At 34.5% G+C, this 22,097-nt stretch overlaps 1 protein-coding gene across 1 annotated transcript in view; it reads right to left on the bottom strand.

Moving 5' to 3' along the window:
* plcl5 (phospholipase C like 5) overlaps positions 1–20,130 on the bottom strand; it is a 130,651-nt gene extending 110,521 nt beyond the window's left edge. Inside the window, exons 1-8 of the mRNA XM_067364650.1 lie at positions 20,123–20,130; positions 6,684–6,818; positions 6,434–6,590; positions 5,835–5,924; positions 3,691–3,865; positions 3,098–3,228; positions 1,738–1,889; positions 1,167–1,322 (exon numbers count right to left, since the gene is read on the bottom strand). Coding sequence (XP_067220751.1) covers positions 1,167–1,322; positions 1,738–1,889; positions 3,098–3,228; positions 3,691–3,865; positions 5,835–5,924; positions 6,434–6,590; positions 6,684–6,811 — 989 coding nt within the window. The 5' untranslated portion in view covers positions 6,812–6,818; positions 20,123–20,130. The remainder of the gene's footprint in view (positions 1–1,166; positions 1,323–1,737; positions 1,890–3,097; positions 3,229–3,690; positions 3,866–5,834; positions 5,925–6,433; positions 6,591–6,683; positions 6,819–20,122) is intronic.
* Positions 20,131–22,097: the final 1,967 nt, after the last annotated feature.

The raw sequence follows: 22,097 nt of genomic DNA, 5'->3' as shown, positions 1-22,097 counted from the left end.
AGTTCAGGAATGAATTGTGTCTTTTGAGTCAGATCTTTTCAATGAATGAATCGATCTTACTTACTGATCACTTACTGATACTTGATAAATCAAAATTCTCTTATGAACTTTCATGAACTAGGGCAGATATTTTCTATTAATAATGATTTCTGTCTGTTTCACACACAAAGCTACTGTACTGTATGGCTTCAGAAAACTTGGAATATAGCACATGAATTGTATCTACCACTTTGATGCGTTTATAATGCTTTTGTATTCTTTCTGACACCCATTTATTGTCATTTCATGCAAAAAAGTGACCAGCACATTCTGTGTTATGAAAGAAAGTCATATGGTTTGAAATGGCATGAGAGTAAGTATTGTTTGGATGAACTATCCCTTTAATAATTCTTTCTAGATTATTTATTAAAGGGTTAGTTCACCCAAAAAAGAAATTTCTGTCATTAATTACTCACTCTCATGTTGTTCCACATCTGTAAAACCTTTGTTCATCTTTAGAACACATATTAAGATATTTTTGATGAAATCCAAGAGGTATCTGAGCCATGCATAGGCATCAACTGAGCCAATACTGAGCAAGAACCTGGAAGCGTTGAACTCTATACAACGTAACTTATTCTCGCCGCTTCAGAACAATAAGGTTCTGAAGTTGGACTGTTTTAATGATGTCTTTGCTACCTTTCTGAACTTTGAAAGATGCAATGACGTTGCTGCCTCTGTGTGTGGTTCAGATACCTCTCGGATTTCATCAAAAATAGTTTAAGTTGTGTTTCAAAGAAAAATGAAGGTCTTATAGGATTGGAACGACATGAGGGTGAGTACTTAATGAGAGAGATTTATTTTTTGGGTGAACTATCCCGTTAAGAACCCTTTCATTTATACTACTTTCATTTATACTATACTACTTAGACTTGTAGGCTCTATACTTATTGGAAAAAATACACACGCATACAGAAAACTGGAAGAAAGCTTATGTATGTCTTTGAATGTGGTGCAATGTCACCATGGCAGCTAATATGATGCCTTCAAATGCATTGTGAAGACCACACTGAAATTGTAGCAATCCCTAGAAAGATTGATAAAAGTGAGGATATTGGTTGTGTTGCTCCACTTTACAATCACTTAAGCTTAACTGCACTGCGATTCTTTCTCTCACACACACACACCTGGTAACTAAAGCTGAGATGATGTCCGTTATGGTGCTGTTGAGTTCGGTCAGCAGCTCTTCGATGGGGCCAGGAATGGGCAGCTGCTGTCTCAGATGCTCCGCCCTCCGGATCTGCTGACGATTCTGCCAAATGGTTTCCGCTAGCTTCTCACACCTGTGCACACACACACACAAGCAGAAATGCACAACGAAAGCATAAATTAAAGATCTGTTGTGTGAACAAGTTGTGCATGTGTAATGTAAACACAAATGTTTTGTGCAAAAGCACATGCCTCTGATTATTTACATAACTGTCTTAGTGTGTATTGTATGTGTATAGTGTGGGCAGAAGTTAGCTAAATAGTCCAAGTCTTATTTAGCTTTTAATTCATTGTGAGTGATCCTCTGGTATGAATGTATGTTTTGCTTTGTAATTTCTTTTTTTTTTCTTCACTTTCTGTCTTGTTCAGCACTTTGGTTAGTCATGTTTATGTCATGTTATATATATATATATATATATATATATATATATATATATATATATATATATGTATATATTTGATGCGTCCTAAGTAAGCATGTGTGCGCACCATGACTGTAGTATGTCCAGTCCTCCCTCAGGCGGTCCACCGTTGCCAGCCAGCTGTTGACGTCTCTTCCACTGAATCAGCTCATCGTCAAGAATCACCGTCTGCTGTTTCCGTAGCAATGCCAGTGTCTTCTGGTGTTTCTCTGCCAAGCCCTGAGAACACACACACACACACACACACACACACACACACACACACATGTTTGTTTTTGTGAATTGTGGGGACTTTCCATAGACTTCAATGCATTTTACACTGAACAAACTGTACATTCTATCCCCCTACCCTGCCCCTACCCCTAAACCTAACCCTCACAGGAAACTGTGCAAACTTTTACTTTTTCACAAAAACTCATTCTATATGATTTATAAACCCATTTACATTGTGGGGACCGCTGGCTGGTCCCCACGATGTAGGTGAACTCAGGTTTATATTACATCATGGGGACATTTGGTCCCCACAATGTAATATAAACAAAAGCACACACACACACACACACACACACACACACACACACACACACACACACACACACACACACACACACACACACACACACACACACACACACACACACACACACAAGCTCATATGACACACAAACAGAAGAGAACATATGTACTGTACTCATGTAAATAACAACGGCCCTCAACTTTAGTACTGTCCTTTAAATCGAATGGGTAACATGAAATGGAAGTGTTGCTTTCATTTTAAACAAGACATATAATGGAAAACAGTATCTTTTGAAATAAATGTGTTCCTCATTTTACCCGAAAAGAGGTTAGCTAATCAAAACTAAAAGTTAATTTACATATACACTGCCATTCAAAAGTTTGGGATCGGTAACACTTTTTAAAAGAAGTCTCTTCTGCTCACCAAGGCTGCATTTATTTCATTTGAAGAAAAAAAAAAACAAAAAAAAACAGTAATATTGTAAATATTATTAGTTTCTTTCACTCTCATTATAAATAGCTGCCCACTGCTCCAGGTGTGTGTTCACAGTGTGTTCACAACTTGGATGGGTAAAATGCAGAGCAAATTCTGAGAATGGGACACCAAACTTTTGAACTGTAGTAGAGTACAAAATGTTACAAAAAGCTTTGTTTTGATCACAGGAATCTATTTAATTTTGATATATATATATATTAAACTAGAAAATAGTTATTTTAATTTGTAATAATATCTATTAATTTCTTAAAAAAAAAAAACTTTTGAACAGTAGTATAATAGTAGTATACAGTATAATGATACAAATGTTTAAGACGTGTCTGTTTAAAGCATGTGCTATGAATGTTACAGTTTGAGTGTTGTATGATGCTAATGCTATGCACACTATTCATCTCGAGCATGTATGTGTGAGTACCAGTCTGTATTTCTGCAGGGTGTTGGCCTCTCGGGTCAGCCAGGCCTCTACTGTGGCTCTCTTGCTGAGCAGGCTGGGTTCCCGTAGCTGTCGGTCTGCTGGAGGCAGCGTGGCCAGACTTGATAACTGAGCTACACAAAGCAGACAGGAAGATTTAGTCCACAAACATAATCGTTGAAAAAAAAAAAAAAAAAATCCATACTCTTGTATGTAGAGGAGCCATCTGAGTATGAAAAAAGTGGGATATTAATCTAGCAATTCCTGGCAAGCACAGTTTCAGTTCCTGAGCTGACATATTTTCAGTTATTAATTGCAATTTGACATGATTTGGAATTCAATAGTATTCTCAGAAATTATGCAAGCATACTGACTTTTTTTTTTTTTTTTTTTTTGCTGTATGAAGTACAGAATGATAAAATAGTCTGTGTATTTGACTGTATGGTTATGTGTTTGTATGTATGTCCTGTAGCTCAGCAGAGCTGAGCATGGCGCTAGCAACGGCAAAGTTTGATTTCCAGAACTGATGAAAAGTATACTTTGAATGCAAGTATACTTTGCCCCATGTATAAATGTAAATGTGTGTGGATGTATACCCTGTATTCTGAGGCTCTCCTGGTATTGTATAATGAAGTACTCCTGGTTGTGCTGTAGTTTTCTGAGGTCGTTCTCTGTGTCCTGAGTCAATACTCTGAGCTCCTCAAACACCTGGTTTATCTGATGGTACTTCTGTGACATACTGTCCATCAACCCGCCCACCGGTGAGCTTGACTGCCAATCACAGACACACATGAGTGACAACCAACACTAAAATTACAATCTGATTATTTCAGAAACGCATCGAAACATGATAAAATTGTACTTTTTTATTATTATTTTTTCTTAGCTTTGATAAAATAGCAGGATGAAGAAAGATTGGGGTTTGTAGATTCTTTTAGCAATGGTTCTTCTACTAAAATCCCACAAACCAAAGTTTCAATATGTGCTGTAAGTCATTTTAATTTCTGGCCCAGTGCGTAAGAATAAGCAAGAGGAGAGGAGATTTCCTTTATGCTCACGTAAGACTGGCTATAAGTGTGATTGAGCAAACTAAATACTGTTTGTGTAGTGCATACAACATGAACATAAATATTATGCATTGAGTGGATGTACAGTACATGTGTAAGAACATAAGGTATGAGTGGGCATTTTCATGTGTACGTGAGCTTCTAGAGTTACTGATATCGTCTTTAGTTTTATGACTTTATGGGATGTCAGTTCAGTTAATAAAATCTAAAATTTCCTCTTTTACTCTCATAAAACTAAGCACTCACTTGGCAGTTATCATGAATTTGTGTGTAGTGTGTATATATCTACACATGCACAAAGCAACGCACAAATTTTATTTTTGAAGATTGTAAAAGTCAGTCATGTACAACAGCCTTGTTTATTACCCATAATGCTTTTTAGAGTTGATTGAACTCATTGAACTCAATGCCTTTGATTTAAACCAAGAACATAACATAGTTCTCTCTTTTTATAAAGAGATGTTACAAACCGTTTTTAATGGTTTGTTCAAATGAAGTGTTTATAAATCAGTCGAACGTAGAGAGAACTCTGGGAGTAAAATTATGGGGTGTGTAAAATGTTGAAATCATATGCAATGGAACAATTCACACATCTGGGTTCCCACACATTTTGATCAATGCAATTCTGTGACTTTTCCATGACTTTTCCAGTCTTCATGATTAATATTATACATTAAAAAAAAAAAAAAAAATTCTATCTATCTACATTATTTTACAGACATCTCAGGGCAGTTTTCAATTTTCATGTTGGGTATCAGTTCTTGGAATTAAATGATTTATTAATAACTATTACACTAATCTGTGTAACAAAAACACAATATATAGACTAATGTTCAAACATTTTAGAACAATATTTTTTTTTAAAGAAAATATGCATTAAATTGATAAAAAAGTGACAGTAAAATATTTCATATTGTTACAAAAAATCTATTTCAAACAAATCCTGTTCTTTTGAACTTTCTATTCATTCAAGAATCCTGAAAAAATATTCCATAAAAATATTAAACAGAGCAACAGTTTTCAGAATTGTTAATAATAATAAATGTTTCTTTACCATCAAATCAGCATATTAAAATGATTTCTGAAGGATCATGTGACACTGAAGACTGCAGTAATGATCTGAAAATTCAGCTTTGATCACAGGAATAAATTACATTTTAAAATATATTAAAATGGAAAACAGTTGTTTTAAATTGTAATAAAATTTAACAATATTACTGTTTTTACTGTATTTTGAATAAAAAAAAAATGCTTTGCTGAGCACAAGAGACTTCTTATCTAATCTTACCTATCCCAAAATTTGTTTGTGTGTGTGGTGTTTATGCACATTCATTTTTTCCAGTTCACATTCAGGTCTAAAGCACTTAGGGCATGTCTGAACCCACTTTTGCTAGTTTAACAACCGGAAAAAGGTCGGCACGCCCGGCGCATGGTCTAAAAGGGTTGTCACTATTCTCTTAATGAGTCATGGATGTGTTTTGGGTGTAACAAGCAATAAACCAATCAGAGTCTCATCTCCCATTCCTTTTAAAAGCCAGTTGCGCTCGTGCCATGGCGGATTCGCTATTTACATGGTGGAATCTGCAAGTGGAAAAAACTGAACGATTTCAAATTTCAAGTTATTAGAAATGAACTATGCTAATGAAGCGACCGCCTACTCTGTGTCCACTCACATTAGTCGCCTCTCTGACAAGTCTTTGCTCCGTGTACAGGATGTGTTTGATGCATCTCACCAGCTCCAGGGGACAGCGGTCATATGTGCTCTGAAAACACATCCGGAATCAGAATTAGAGGAAAATAATCACACACACACACACACACACACACACACACACACACACACACACACACACACACACACACACACACACACACACACACACACACACACACACACCCCTCCATCTACTCTGTCATGTTTTACTTTAACTCAAGTACACTGTGTAATGACAGTAAACACTGTGGCTGCACTTTCCTGACTGGCCTGTTCTTAATAATGGCTTTATCATCATGCACTCTATGTCAACAACTGTCTCATTAAGTTTTTATTTCTCTATCTATATTCTCTATTTTAAGAGAAACATCTCAAATAATCATTTAATGGAGATCTGATCTGTGTGAGTCAGCATGTCTGTTTCAGTGTGTAAATACAAACGTTTATGCAGGAGCTTTTGAATGTGTAAAAATCAAAACTCTGATCTGTTTATCAGGCAATCACTTTATTTAACTCATCTTTCCTGAACTGTACTTGCAAACAAAGAACTAGCCGAACCTTCAGCTGTGAAGCATAATGTCCTAATTTGATCTTGAGTAAGAAGCCGTCCTCTCCCACTTGATGCTCTGCTTTCTTCTGTAGTTCCTGGATCAGGCTGTCCAATAAACGCTTGGCTTTAATCTCCTCTTGAGGGTTCTCTAAATCTATCGCATCCCTGACAGAGAACACACAGACACCGTTTGATATATTAAAAAATTACAAAATGGAAGTTGCAGTTCAAATTAGCTCAGACAAACTCTTCACATACCAGAGTTGTCCCTCTATCCACTGGGACAGGTAGTGTCGCACCTCTATGGGGAAGTGTTGCCCGTAGAGAGACTGCATCTGGTGCAGAGCATCTCCCTGCAGCTGCTGGGCCTGGATCCACACTGCCATTTTCACTCTGACAGAGAAAAGGTGGGACGTCAGCATCAGGTACAGTACAAGAAACAGGTGAGAGTTGGGGAACATGAGAAATGCTGAAAAAGGTTAACAGGGAAAACCAAAGAGATGCTCACATTACCATGAACATGTTTGTCACATTTCACACCAAAATCAAAATAAAGAAAGGAAGTGTTTTTTAGGATAATTAAATATATATATACACACTAAAAGTTTTTGGACGCCTGCCTTTAAATGCACATGAACTTTAATGACATCCTATTCTTAATCCGTAGGGATGTCAACAATCTGTAGGGATGTCAACAAAGACTTAATTGTGACATTATTATAATGATAATTAAGCAACCCATCACCAACCAATTTGTCATGAATGCTAAAATTATTATTAGATTTTTATATTATAATAAAACATTTTTCAATATTTTCATTTTTTATATTTTGTTATTATATATTATATTGTATTATATTTTACATTATAATATTTTTTAAAATATATTAGGCAGTCACTGATCATATTATATTTTATTAAATTCTAAAGTATTTGTACTATTTTTTACATATATACTAAATTTAATTCATGTTGATTTGAATTTAATTAAAATAATTATTATATATATTATAATTATACATTATATAATAATATTATAATTAAATATTTAAAAGGGTCATGACATGAGAAATCAAAATTTGCCTTAATCATTTGACCTATAAGAGATCTTTGTACCATTAAAACTACCTGCAAGTTTCATAGCCTAAAATAACCTCCTCATTATAAATAAAGTATTTATTTTATCAAGCACCAAAAACTAGGGCTGCAAATTTTAATCACACACGATTTGGCAAAGGCTGTGATTATTTTATGCACAGCTTGTCAGAGCTGTACGGTTCTGTGATCAGTATTAAATGCTTCTCCATCTGAAAGCCAGAGGGCGCTCTTGCACAGAAACTCCACAGATGCCCTGCCGCAGAAGTAGATAACACGTGTCATTCCAGGAAATCCTTATGTATGTATCGCTGTAGCTGAATAAACAGAAGATTGAAATGCTTTGATTGATTAAACATGACTAATAAACATGACTGCCTTATTTATGTAAGAAGCCACATCATCTCACAGAACGACGCTCAACTGTCATTATGAAAAAAACATGTTATTAAATGTTGTCTTTTGTTGGACAAGATGTTAATAAGTGCTTCTCATGTCTGGAAAGATGTATGACATGTGTTGCTTTTTCAAATGTACATTATAAGCGACTCAAACTCACAGTGCTTTTAGATGGATTAGCATTTGGAGCCATACTTCATTGACAAGCTGCGCATAAAAAAAATAATTGCAGCCTTTGCAATTTCATTATCACACTAATAATCACGTTTAAGTGCAATTTTAATGTTATTTTTCATATTGTGTGTTAAATCATGCAGCCCTACCAAAAACCGCTTATTTGTATATTGTGGGATTTCAGCATCAGAAACAAGTTAATGGTTTATTTTAATGGCATCTTGGATTGCGTCAGAGGATTTTATGTTGGTTCGGAGCATTTTGTTTTATTAAGGCAAGTGTAATGAAGATTTTGCGAAGAAACTTATTTTGAAAGCTGAAGAAGCCAAGCCAACTGTATTGGATCTGACAGCAGCAGCATCACAAACCATAAGTAAGTGGTTTTATAATGCTTTGTCTGTAAATGACAAAAACAATTACTCATGTGCAATAGCGAGTGGGCGTTGATCCTATGCAATGATGTTAGCCAAACAGAACAGTGGTTAGCCAATCATAACAGACGTTAGCCAAACATAATAGCCTTAATGGAGCCGCCCCTTAAAACGGATCATTTCAGACAGAGGGTCAAAATGAATGTAAAATTATAGTTTTTCTGCATATATATGTTTTTTTGTGCATCCATATTATGACCCCTTTAATTAAAAATACATTACCGTTCAAAATTTGGAAGTTGGTAAGATTTATTAATTATTTTAATAATAAGCTTCTTTTGCTCACCAATACTGCATTTATTTGATTAAAATCGTAATTTTGTGAAACATAATTATAATTTAAAATAAAAGTTTTCTATTTTCATGTATTTTAAAGCTGCAGTCCATATATTTTGCCTCTGCAATTGCAGTTATATGTGGAATTATCATCTTTACATGGGTTGTGCTTCGGCACAGTTCCTCATGCCGTATGAATCTAATGTTTGCTGTAAGTCATTACATAGGTGTGGATAATGTACTTCGGAATTACAGATTCTACATCTCTAGTCTAATCTCTAATGTTAATTTGTCATACCATATAATCCGCCAACCAAATAAGTGTAATTATTGCAGCTGCTGTGAGAAAAGATTATAATTGATCCACTGCCTGCTGTATCCTCAAATTCCATATAGCCTACTAGCTAGGACTCCTTCTTTATGTAAACAGACGTGACGTAATGACGCAAAGATGAACAGATGCATGCCCGAATTTCACTGGCTGGTTAAGCACTTGCTCAAAAATTGATTTTGGATCATTTAAAAAAAAAAAAAAAAGTTACGGACTGCAGCTTTAAATGTATTTATTCCTGTAATGGTAAAGTTGAATTTTTTTTTTCTTTTGTGAATAATATGATTTATAAAAAAGGAAAAGCTCAGATGTACAAAATCCAGATCCTATCATAATGAGAGTGACATAAAATGTGTGCTTAATTGTAATAAAAATAATATGCCAATTTAAAAAATCAAACAAACAAAAAAACATGACAAAACAAATGCATAAAAAAAATATCAACATGTTGAAGCCTAGGCCATGATGCTAACCCTGACAGGAACAAGTTTGATTCGTCTTGAGATCAAAAACTCTGAGGGATAACTCTTGCAGAGTGTAGTGAGAAGTTTCACAGTTTCACTTTCTGTACACATTTAATGTGTTGTGTCAACAAAGACAGTTTGGCCAAGAAGAAAACGTGAAGAGGAAGGAAATGAATGTTGAAATGAATCTTGTGCCATCCTCAGATACACACTAAGATGTCCATACTCACTAATTTATACTACTTTATACCACAAATTAAAAACAAAACAAAAAAACAGGCATTTCATTGAGCATTAAGTGAGAGATGAGAGGGAAATTTGCTAATTTTATGAATTAAAGATCAAAAGGATAAACAATGCAGATTTATTTTTACAGTCATCTTTGATCATATTTATCAATGATCCAAATACTCTTAAGTATTTGCCTATTAAAATCCAAACAGCGACTTTTTTTTGGCCGGGCAGTGTATATATATTTATATATATATACTTAAGAGTCTATGGATAGATCATCAATATAGTGATTATTATGTTTCTAGCATGTTATATGTTTGGCAACGGTTTTTTTTAACCCTTAAAAATGGAGTGTGTAGCTTTTCATTTCTTAAACAACCATATATTAAGATGTATCATGGCCATATAGCAGGATGACAATGTCAAGATTCACCAGGGCTAAAATTGTGAAAGAATTGTTCAGAGAGCATGAAGAATCATTTTCACACATGAAAGGGCACCTCTGAGTCCAGACCTTAATTTCATTGAATGTGTTTGGGGTGTGCTGGAGTAGACTTTACAGAGTGCTCACCTCTTGCATTGTCAATACAAGATCTTGACCAAAAATTGAAGCTCAGTGCCAATTCATGTGTGAAAATGAAAGCTACACACTCCATCTTTAAGGGTTAAAAGAACCATTGCCAAACATATAACATGCTAGAAAAAAATGTGTGTGTATATAATATCTATCTATCTATCTATCTATCTATCTATCTATCTATCTATCTATCTATCTATCTATCTATCTATCTATCTATCTATCTATCTATCTATCTATCTATCTATCTATCTATCTATCTATCTATCTATCCATCCATCCATCCATCCATCCATCCATCCATCCATCCATCCATCCATCCATCCATCCATCCATCTCTCTCTCTCTCTCTCTCTCTCTCTCTCTCTCTCTCTCTATATATATATATATATATATATATATATATAATCTAAATATATATATATATATATATATCTAGATTAATATAAAAATAAAATATATGAAGATTAATAATCATAATTATTTAATTATTAATAATAATACATAATTAATAACCAAAATAAATTAGAAACCTATATTAATCTATAATCTATAATAATCTATATTAATCTATAAATATATATTAATTTGATCTGATTACATTTTCAAATAAATTTATTTTGAGATTAATCCTTATAATTAATCTTGGTTATTTCATTCTGGTTATGAATAATTAATGCTCATTAATTACACAATTATTGTGAGTGTTAATCTTTATATAATAAATCTAGATTTTAATAATCTTAATATTAATATTAGATTTTAATCGATTAATTAATAAAAATGACTAAATAAATAATTATTGTGTTTTTATTTATGTTTATCTAATCTTTTTGAAAAAAGTGAAAATGAAACTGTAATTGTATCAAAATTGGTTGGGCCCCTGGACTTCAGGTTGAAAACCCCTGCTTGGAAGTCGCTGTGGTAAGAAAGTGTCTTCAAAGAACATAAATGATTAAGACAAAGCAGCAATTAAAATGAGCTATGTGAGAAACCTTTGCATTTGATTTGCTTGAGCTGTCACCTATAAGCATAAGAGCTTTCACTCAAAACGGAAGAAACTTGTAAGAGAAGAGAATTCTCCCGCCTCTTCCTGTCCCACTCGTTGTGTGTGTGTTCGCATTCGCATGAGCATGTGTGTGTTTCCAAGCAGTGCAACCACACAGACATGTACATGAATTGAAAGCTGCACACCTACACAGAGACAATATAACCACTGATTTCCAGTCAGCTTACCACACACACGAACACTACACTTATAAAGAAGGCAGACACAAAAGCCACTCATTGCCAGTCAACTAACCACAAAGACAAACATTTGATTCCGGTTGATGTGATGGATTAAGGAGACTGATGTTTGATGTGATTTGGATGGTTGCTTCTGCTGAATTCAGGTCAGATGTCTCTCTGATCTTATGAAGCATTCTTGACCACGACAGCTCACTGTACCCATTAACACTTCCTCTCACACCTGCTCTCTTCACCACTCTATCAATCCTAATGAACATTTGTTGGCTGCTGATACACTCTTAAAAATAAAGGTTGCAAAAGGAGGTTTTACAGCCGTAGAAGAACAATTTTTGCTTCTCCCAAAGAATCTTGCAGTGAACAGTGCTTTAAAATGACCTTTTTTGTTTCTTAGTGTGAAGAACATTTTAATAACCAAAAGCAGGAGTGTCCAGTCCTGCTTCTGGAGGGCCACTGAGCTGCAAAGTTCAGCTCCAACACCAATTAAACACACCTGAACCAGCTAATCAAGGCATACTAGAAACTTGTATAGCTAGTTGGAGCTAAATTCTGCAGGAAGGTGGCCCTCCAGGAATGAGTTTGGACATCCCTGATCTATTACACTATAAAGAACCTTCGACAATTGAAATGTTTAATCATGGCCAATAAAGATACTTTTTTTTAACCCTTTAAGAGTGTATGGATGTTGAATTGTTTCCACACATTTAGGTCACCATCCTCTAACACTAACCTAAAGAGATAGCAATAGATTATGGCAAATATTTACTCTTTTTAGGAAAGTGCTTTCTCTTAAGAGTACATGTCAGCGAGAGTTGCTGTGTTCAACATTAGCAGCGAATGCATTTTTTTTTTTTTTTACATTTGAGTTTGTTTCATGGGAAAAAGGTAGTCTTCTTTGTCAAATTAAGAAAATTAAGTTGTTTAATTGCATTAATAACATGATATGCAAATTAATTCAATTAATTACACTTCATTTTCAAGTCAGTCCAGGAACATTTTCTAGGTATCTTTCTTAAAGTGTTCAATTAGGAATGTAGTTTAATTAGACTGATGATATTATATATCATTGTAAATTAACTGTAATTTAAAAAAAAATTACAAAATCAGGCCATGTATATATTTTAGACATTCTTCTTGTAAAGTCAGGCCATGTAAATAATTGAGGTATTTTTCTTGTTGTGCTTTAATTTGGAATATCAATTGATATGAATGATCAATTCATTAGTTTGACTGAATTACATGTTTGTGTCACATCTGTTGCATGAAGAAAGCAATATCATTAAATAGTCTTTAAAGTCCCCATGCATGAAATCAAAATTGTTTTTGGATTTTAGTATGAATATGTGAGCCTTACTGATTAGTATTCTCTAAAACAATGACAAAATTTGCATTTAGAAGATATAAGCATTCAAAACTTCACACGTCACAATGCACTTCATATTCTCATCAGATTTTCTGTCCAATCAAATGCCAATTTAAAGCGTCCTCCCCCCTACAATATAGATAGACAATGAAGCTGTGGCTAAAACAGTAACTTGTTCATATATTTACTATTTTCTATGGTGAATGGCACATAGTGCACTATATAGGGGAAAGGAAATGATTTAGACAGTGTAAATATGCTGTCCACTGGGATGAATGAAATCTGGTTTCCCGTTAGTGTCACGTGAACCGCTGCAGCGCGCACATAGTCTGCTCCGGTCCAGAGACACGAGAGTAAAGAGTGGATCATATGCGCGAGTCGGTGCAAAACAGAAAACATATCGGACCCATTTGAATTCTGCACAGAATGCTATATTTTAAAGCAATATGGAGGAGATCAGTAGGAGAAATGGTTAGAGATTAGGAGGAAACTGTGGCTTTACCAAGCTCAACAGCTCTGGCCAAGCTGTGATATAAACAAAACGCTATTTTAAAAAAAGGGGAGGAGCTGTTCAATATGTTGGTTTTTAGCGGGTTTCATTGCTATGGTAACTTACGCTACACAGCTAACCTGCTCCGGAGCAGGTTTTATTCTGAGTTAGAGATCACAAACCCAAACTCGACCAATCAGGTGTGAGTAAAGTGACATATATCTGATGCAATAAAGCCACTTCCCCTGTATCTCTCACTCCAAATTAAATCAGTTTATCGTGAAAAAAATGTAAAGACAAAATTGCTCATCATTTGCTGTTAGTTATTTAAAACCGGAGTTGACAGAGAACGTTTATACCAAGCCCGTTTAGCCTGATCTAAACCAGTTTGGATTTATCTGGATTTGTCTACTCTGAAACTCAGAGTTTGTTCAACTAGCTTCATTCAAGCAGGCCACTGAGCTTTGAGATTATAAGGACCAAATAAGGTTTTCAGTGGAGCTCTGAACATCATACATAATACATCTGAAGAAGCCATTTTACACGAAGATACTCTTCTACACTTCTCATCTAAATTTAACTACAGTACCTTGTTCCATTGAGGCTTAAACACAGATCATTGTGAATTCTGGACTTTCTCTCCTGTTGAGAGCAGTATGTTTAAACAACAGAAACTACCATCTCATGCTTGTTTGTTTCTACTGGGGCTCCTCAAGGTACTGTGATCCTCCCAGTGCTATTATCTGCAAATACACATAATATGAGGAATTCAGATAAGAACTGTTAAAGGTGCCCTAGAACCAGTTTTTACAAGATGTAATATAAGTCTAAAGTGTCCCCTGAATGTGTCTGTGAAGTTTCAGCTCAAAATATCCCATATTTTTTTTTTTTTTTTTTTTTTTTTTTAACTGCCAGTTTTGGGGCATCATTAACTATGCACTGATTCAGGCTGCGGCCCCTTTAAATCCTCGCTATCCCTGCCACACGAGCTGTCGACTATAATACAGTGCATAAACAAAGTTCACACAGCTAATATAACCCTCAAATGGATCTTTACAAGATGTTCGTCATGTATGCTGCATGCATGCTTTGGATCATGTGAGTTTACAAATATCACTAAAAATATCATGATATTATGGATCATGTCAGTTATTATTGCTCCATCTGCCATTTTTCGCTGTTGTTCTTGCTTGCTTACCTAGTCTGATGATTCAGCTGTGCACAGATCCAGACGTTAATACTGCCTGCCCTTGTCTAATGCCTTGAACATGAGCTGGCATATGCAAATATTGGGGGCGTACATATTAATGATCCTGACTGTTACGTAACAGTCGGTTTTATGTTGAGATTCGCCTGTTCTTCAGAGGTCTTTTAAACAAATGAGATTTACATAAAAAGGATGAACAATGGAGTTTGAAACTCTATGTATGTCTTTTCCATGTACTGAACTTTTGTTATTCAACTATGCCAAGATAAATTCAATTTTTGATTCTAGGGCACCTTTAAATTGTAGATGACAGAAGTCAATATGGTCGCAAGCTTCGTCGTTACTGACACAATTCAATAAAACTTGCGACCATAGTAGACTAACAATGCTTTTGGGAGAAACACCCCAGGTAAGTTTGAGATTAGTTTGAAAAACCCTGTTTTTTCGGGTTCAAGAAGGTGAAACTGTTTTTAGCTGCAAGGCTAAGCAGGTTTTATTTTGGGTTAGAGATCACAAACCAAAACTGGACAAATCAGCTGTGAGCAAATTGACGCTCTAAATCTCGCTCCAAATTAAAGCAGTTTATAGTGAAAACATTTTAGAGACAAAATTGCATGTCTTTATATTATATGAATTAAAATTATGTATGACTCATATTTATATAATTATAGTAACTGACAATTAATATTAAACTTTAAATATTTAAATACAATCTTTAATATATAAATGTCACAAGCAGGGCGGGCGAGAGCCGTGAGGGAACGGCGCGAGGCCGGTGACGCGAGTGATAATGAGCATCACCTGGGAGTCTCTCACGGAGGAGCTCCGGAGGCATAAAAGGAGGAGCGACATCAGTGAAGGACGAGAGAGGACCAGGCCTGGACTTTATTTTATGTTTTATTATGTTTGTGTTACTTTCGTTTTGTTTCTTTGTTTATTTTATATTAAAGTGTTGTTGAATGTTCGCCGGTTCCCGCCTCCTTCTTCCCATAACTACTAACCTCGTTACAATAAAGTTTTTCAACAGACTAAGCTTATGTGTATTTGTCTGAGCTCTTTGTAAACCTATATAAATTATTATTTAAACTCAGTTCTTACGTGCATTTATATTTTCATTCAGCTGCCTTCTCGAACTCTTGCTGCAGCAGCAGTGTTTATTCCTGCCTTGTATTTACATTTATAAATTCTTGATATTCTTTATAACAATCTCTTTATCTCTCGAGAGAGAAGTGAATCAAACTGACGTCAGAGATGGTCTCATTATTGGGAGGTACGACGGTCATTGGCTCAACAATTGGAGAAAGTATAGTGGCTAACTTGGATCACATGTTCCTTGATAACCAATCACAGTACAGCCTTAATGTCACTGAATTTCATTCAGAGTTGTTCGAGAGTCAATCACTGTTTGTGGATACCACAGAAATGAGAACCATAAACTGAATCCTACCAGTCATGCAATTTTTAAACTATAAAAATAGATCAAATGAATTAGTTTGGTCTTGTCAACTCTACACCTACTCTGAAACTCAGAGTTTGTTAGCTTCATGCAACAGGCCTCTGGAAACCAAAGAACGGGGGGTGGAGGGTGCAGATAAAAAGTGTGGTTAAGGTACAGCATAGAGTCCTGTATAAGCAGTGGCAACCAAAATGACATTTTATTGACCTCTTGGTTTCTATTTCTGCAGAATCACACTTAGTAGCTCTGCCTACAGTAAAATCTCATCGGCTGAAAGTCCCACAACACATAGCTGTATATTAAACATCAAATATATTCTGATTGTCTGCAACTGTGTTGCATCACATCTAGTTGGGGAACAGTGCTAGTAAACATAAAGGTAAATGCCAATATCTGTAAATCTATAATTTGAACAATGTATACAGCAAAACTCTATATAGGAATCAAAAAGTCCCAAAAACTTAAAGGGATAGTTTTCCCAAAAATGAAAATCCTGTCATCATTTACTCACCCTCAAATCGTTCCAAACCTGTATGAATTTCTTTGTTCTGCTGAACACAAAGGAAGATATATTAAATAAAGTTTGTAACTAGGCCGTTTTGGGGCGCCATTGACTTCCATATAGGAAAAAAATACTATGGAAGTCAATGGAGCCCCAAAACTGTTCAGTTTCCCACATTCTTCAAAATATCTTCTTTTGTGTTCAACAGAACAAAGAAATTTATACAGGTTTTTATTTTCATTTTTGGGTGAACTGTCCCTTTAAGGTCAGTAGTCTCAAAAGGTTAACTGCAAAAAATACGAATCTTACAATCAAGGAAGACAAAACAAGCAAACAAATAAACAAAAAACACATTTTTAAGGCTCAAACAGAGTGAAAATGTAAGTAAATAAATAAATAAATAAACAAACTAATAAACATAACTAAATTAATAGTAAAAGTTAGGCTGTGTATCAAGCCCTGTGGCCTTCCTTGGCTTCGTGACCTTTTACGACCGTGGAGGAGGCTAAGAAAATAAAATACACAAACAGTACACCTTCAGGGAGGAGGGATAATTCCTCCGCTCAGTAAAAACAAATTACAAAGGCATTTTTTCATTCCAGTAACTGTAAGCCTTTACATAAGGACAATGCCAAACTCTGTGAGGGGAGGTGTGCCACGGGGGAACTGAGTGCATATTGTCAGTCCTGATTTAATTATGCTCTATAATTATGATACTTAATTATGCTTTGACTAGTATTTGTCTTATGGTTTATAATGTGTGCCAAAGTCAATGGGCAGTAAACGGTATTGTATTTTATCATAACATTTTATAAATACACAAATCTTTTTTTGTATTTTCATTTACTTCATTTTATAATATAATATATTGGAATCTGTATCAGCCTGTGGTTTTTAGTCATAATCTAAAATGATGCATCGATTTGGGCATTTTTCGTTGATACTGATACTTGTTTTGTTTTGTTTGTTTTGTGTTATTTTATTTTAAACATTGTAAAATTGCTGCACCCTTTAATTTTTATCTTTTAATTGAAAGAATATTTAATAACTAATATATTAATATTTAATATAATCTTTAAGTATCATCATAATAATCTTACTTATTAATGCCATTTTGTGATAATTATTTTATATATATAAAAAAATGTTTGTTCCTGAATCACAATAACATGTAGATGAAATTTAATTGTTTGTTAAAAGTGTTCAACTTAATGAAAACGTGTACATTGCTATGCAAAGAGTAACTCATTATTCCAACTAACTCAAGGTAATAGTTTTAGTTCCCTTTTGATTTTGGTCACTTTGAGATTACGTCAGAAGCTGACGCTATGGGGAAACACCTTTCTCCTCAGCTTCTGACATAATGTCTCGTTCTCTCATCTCAGAGACCTGAGGTTGCGTTTAGTAACCAGAGACATTTTCTTTATCATTACATCATAATAACAGCAACAAAGAAACAATAGCAATCACATCACAATAGGAATAACATTGCAATTATAATCACACCAAAATAAACAAGACAATCAATCACACACACATATGGGTAACAGACAAATAAAGCTTCAAAAAAGTTTTTTTTCTTTTTTTTTTTTCAAAATGGATGTAAATGCATATTTTTGAGTCATGAACAATGTGTTTAAACAAGTATCAGTTGTTAAATAACATTTCAAAGTGTTTAAATTTTTGACTGTTTTACTGTATGGTGGTACAACCAAATATTTGTAAATATTCCTAATTTAATTTATAAGTAAAATCTTAGCAAAGTAACCCTCAAAGTTAGAGTGTCTACACATTATTATTTTGTATTTTATTCATATTAATTTATAATTATTGCATTTGTGACCACGTATTTATCTTTAGCATGTGATTTTACTTTTTAAGGACAGAAAAACAATCATACAAGTATGCCAGTAAATGCATTCAATACTATAACTATTTACAAAATAGTTTTCAACTATTTGTTCACTTTGACCTATTATTTGTTGGTTTAAATCAAGAATTTACATGGTTGCACCACCTGATTTTTTTTATTTATTATTATTTCAATTATATGCAAAAAAAAAAAAAAAAAATACAAATACAAGTGTTTTAGTCAACAGTATCTATTGAAGTAAAAGTCGTAAATTGATCAAAAACAGAATAAATCTCATGACATCACATTCAGAACAAACAGATAGGCTGATACAACTCCAGATACAACTGGAATAGGCTGATTAATTAATTCATTAATGATTAATGAAACACTATAAAATAACTACTAAACAAGATTCATCACCCTTTTTTTTGAAGATATGATACTCTCAAATTGAATGTGCCATGTACTAATGCTACTATGTACTAACATTTAAATTAATCATTTGACACAGTGCACTTATTGTATACATATCCATTTAACACTGTACTTATATTTAAAAAAAAATGCCTGCATATTACCTCTGTAATTAATTTCTGTAATGACGTCCATAATTACACTTTCGACCCTTCCCTTACCCCTTAACCTACCCCTTAGGCTTATACCTACACATATCACTAAACACGTCCTAACCTTACCCGTATCCCACGTCAATAGCAGCACAAGTGTTTTGCAAAACAACATGAACAAGTACATCATACCTAACTTTTTTATGCGAGTACATGGTAGTCAAAGACACCAAATATAAAAGTGACCAATTTTTCTTTACTTGATATGATAGTGGCATATAAAATTATTTAAAAATTGTCATGAAAATAATTGAAAGTGTAAAAGATCTTTAATTTAAAACTAACATTTTAGAGCAATAATAAAAAAAAAATAGAATAATAGACAATCTTAGCTTAAATTAATGATTTATTTAGCTTAAATATTGTTTTTTTTATTTCATATAGAGATATTCATTGCAGTTGCACCACCTGACAGATACTTGATACTTAATTGAACAGGCTTCTATTTGGATGCCTGTATTAGCTTTTGCCTATGCTAGCAAGTTCATACAGAGAATTTCTAAATACAATAAAAAAAAAAGTTTACGATATAATAACATTTTCATAGTTTTACATTGTTTGTACCACCTGACATGGAAAGTGTACAAACCTACTCATACTTGAAAGTAGCTATTTTTATCAGTATTTGAGAAAGATCTACAAACCTTTTCTCTCTGCAACAAGGATCAATTGGGGTCCTCTGGATGCTGCATTATCATGCTTACTGTTATTACCTTTGCAATTCATATTAAAAGACCCATGTTTGCAGTTGTGCCACCCTGACATTTTGGGGCTTTAAGATACCAAAACATAAAAAATATTTATTATTTGAACGTACTGAAAATGAATTCTGAAACTAAATAGGTTTTATAGAATAAAGCGATACATGTAATGAATTTATCAAATTATTTTAAAAGGAAATAAGGCACTTCATGTAAAAAAAAAATATGCACATCATGTCATTGACCCATATGAAGACATATATTTTACCTCTTATCTCAAGCTCTCTGTTACCATCTAAGAACAGGAACTTCTGGAGAGGAAACCTGGAAAACCTGCAGAAAGAGAGAAGGAGAGAACTGTATGAACCCTTTTGTCTTAGCATGTGCAGTTTTGAGTATTGAGAAGTACACATTTCTGTATGAAAAAGTTCACAATGCAACAGTCCTGTTTAATTAAACAGAGATACACACACTAAACATGTGAGGTAAGAATACAAGAGTTTAAGGTCTGCAAGACTGTTACTTCCTCTCAGTCTGTTGTTCTTTTCTCAGAGGGAAAGAAAATCTAAGAGTAAGAGTACGAGAGAGAGAGTGAGAGAAAGAGGAATATGTCCACTGACAGTCGAAGCATTAAATGTGAAGCATTAAATCTTGATCTACGGTTACTGGGTGCATTCACAGCCCACAGATGCTGAATGGGGAAACTAAAGGACACACACATCCTCTGGAAAGAGAATAATCAACTTATTGGAAAACTGAACATAATATGCAAAATGAACACTCATAATGAATCATTTGCATAAATGCAAAATGTGGTTCTTTTCTAAAAAACAACAACAACAACAAAAACAGCAGTGTAGGATTTAGTGCATTCTGGAATGATCCCTGAAAATCGCCTGAGTGTCTGCCATGAACTAAGACTATGACTTATCTCTTCTAAATCAAAAATATGACCAGCTTCAGTCAGTTTTGGCCGTGCATTTTCTGCACTGCACCAGAAGAGAGCAGGGTTCAAAACAACACTTGCCAAGCACCAATAGTAAATAAAGTTGCTCGCCAATTGGCAGATAATTTTATTTGAAACGGCATGGTTTAAATCACATGGTAAGAATGAGATTCAACCCTCGCTTATGTAAGAGACATGCTTGATTCAAATGAAACACTCTGCTGAAGAAAACACATGTGCCTTCTTCCAGAATGCCTTGAGTCATTTTTTCTCCAGAGCTCCATGTGGCTACACATACGTGGAATATTCCTCACATTCAACTTTCAAAATGAAAAGGAATAAAATCACAATGTGGCTTTTTCACTTTTTTGTGCAATTTCAATGACAGATGGAGCCGTCACTAGCTTTTTTACGATGCTGCAAGTGACACAATTACCTGCGTGGTTTGTCACTAATATATAGTACAAGGAAAAATCTACATAATCAATCAAAATCTATTTCATCTATATTATATAAAATACAGTTAAAAAAAAAAAACACTGCAAGTGAGTGACATTGTGAGATTCAATGAATTTGTGTGCAGTTTCATCTTTCATCTTTAGATAACTCTATCTCCAAAAAATTATCACTTATGTTTTGATCAACAGCTATCGACAACTCAGTCAACATCCACATCTATCCCTTTGGACACAAAGCATGAAACCCAAAGGTACAGATTCTTGCACATTTTCAACACAACTGACTTTAGAAAGCCAGTCAGGGTTAGACCTCATGGGAAGGATTATGTAATCTTAAAGAGAAACCCTCTCTTGACAGAGGCCATGGTAAGATAAGAGGGAATCCATGTAGAAAACCATGCACGACAGATGTTAATGAGGCGAGGAGGGGAAGTTTGTGCGTGATCTGATATGATAGCGCATAGAGAAGAACACAAACACAAACATTTGTGTGTGAGAGTGCTTGTGAGGAGGAACAGATAAGCAGGAGATAATACAAACCCTGCTTCAGATGGAAAAGTGGCATTTGTATGTAGTGTCATATGGTGACCAGTTTATACAGAGTGAACTGTCACACATATTAACACAAAAACACTCATCCGACACTTCACAGGCTGCTAGAGGGGCTGAGGGCAATCTTCTTAAGGGGTAATGTTCAAACAACCAAAAACACACACACCATCTGTGTGTGCGTGTTTATTGATGGCTGCACAAAGACAACCCTGAAGCTGTCGCGTCACTCAAACTGCGCAAATACTTTCAAGCTGATATCCAAAAGAGCATTCCTCTCTCTCTTACGC

The sequence above is a fragment of the Chanodichthys erythropterus genome, chromosome 3 (assembly GCF_024489055.1).
Source record: "Chanodichthys erythropterus isolate Z2021 chromosome 3, ASM2448905v1, whole genome shotgun sequence".
NCBI lineage: Eukaryota > Metazoa > Chordata > Actinopteri > Cypriniformes > Xenocyprididae > Chanodichthys > Chanodichthys erythropterus.
The sequence above is the reverse complement of the archived record's forward strand: the minus strand, read 5'-3'. Positions and strand labels throughout refer to the sequence as shown.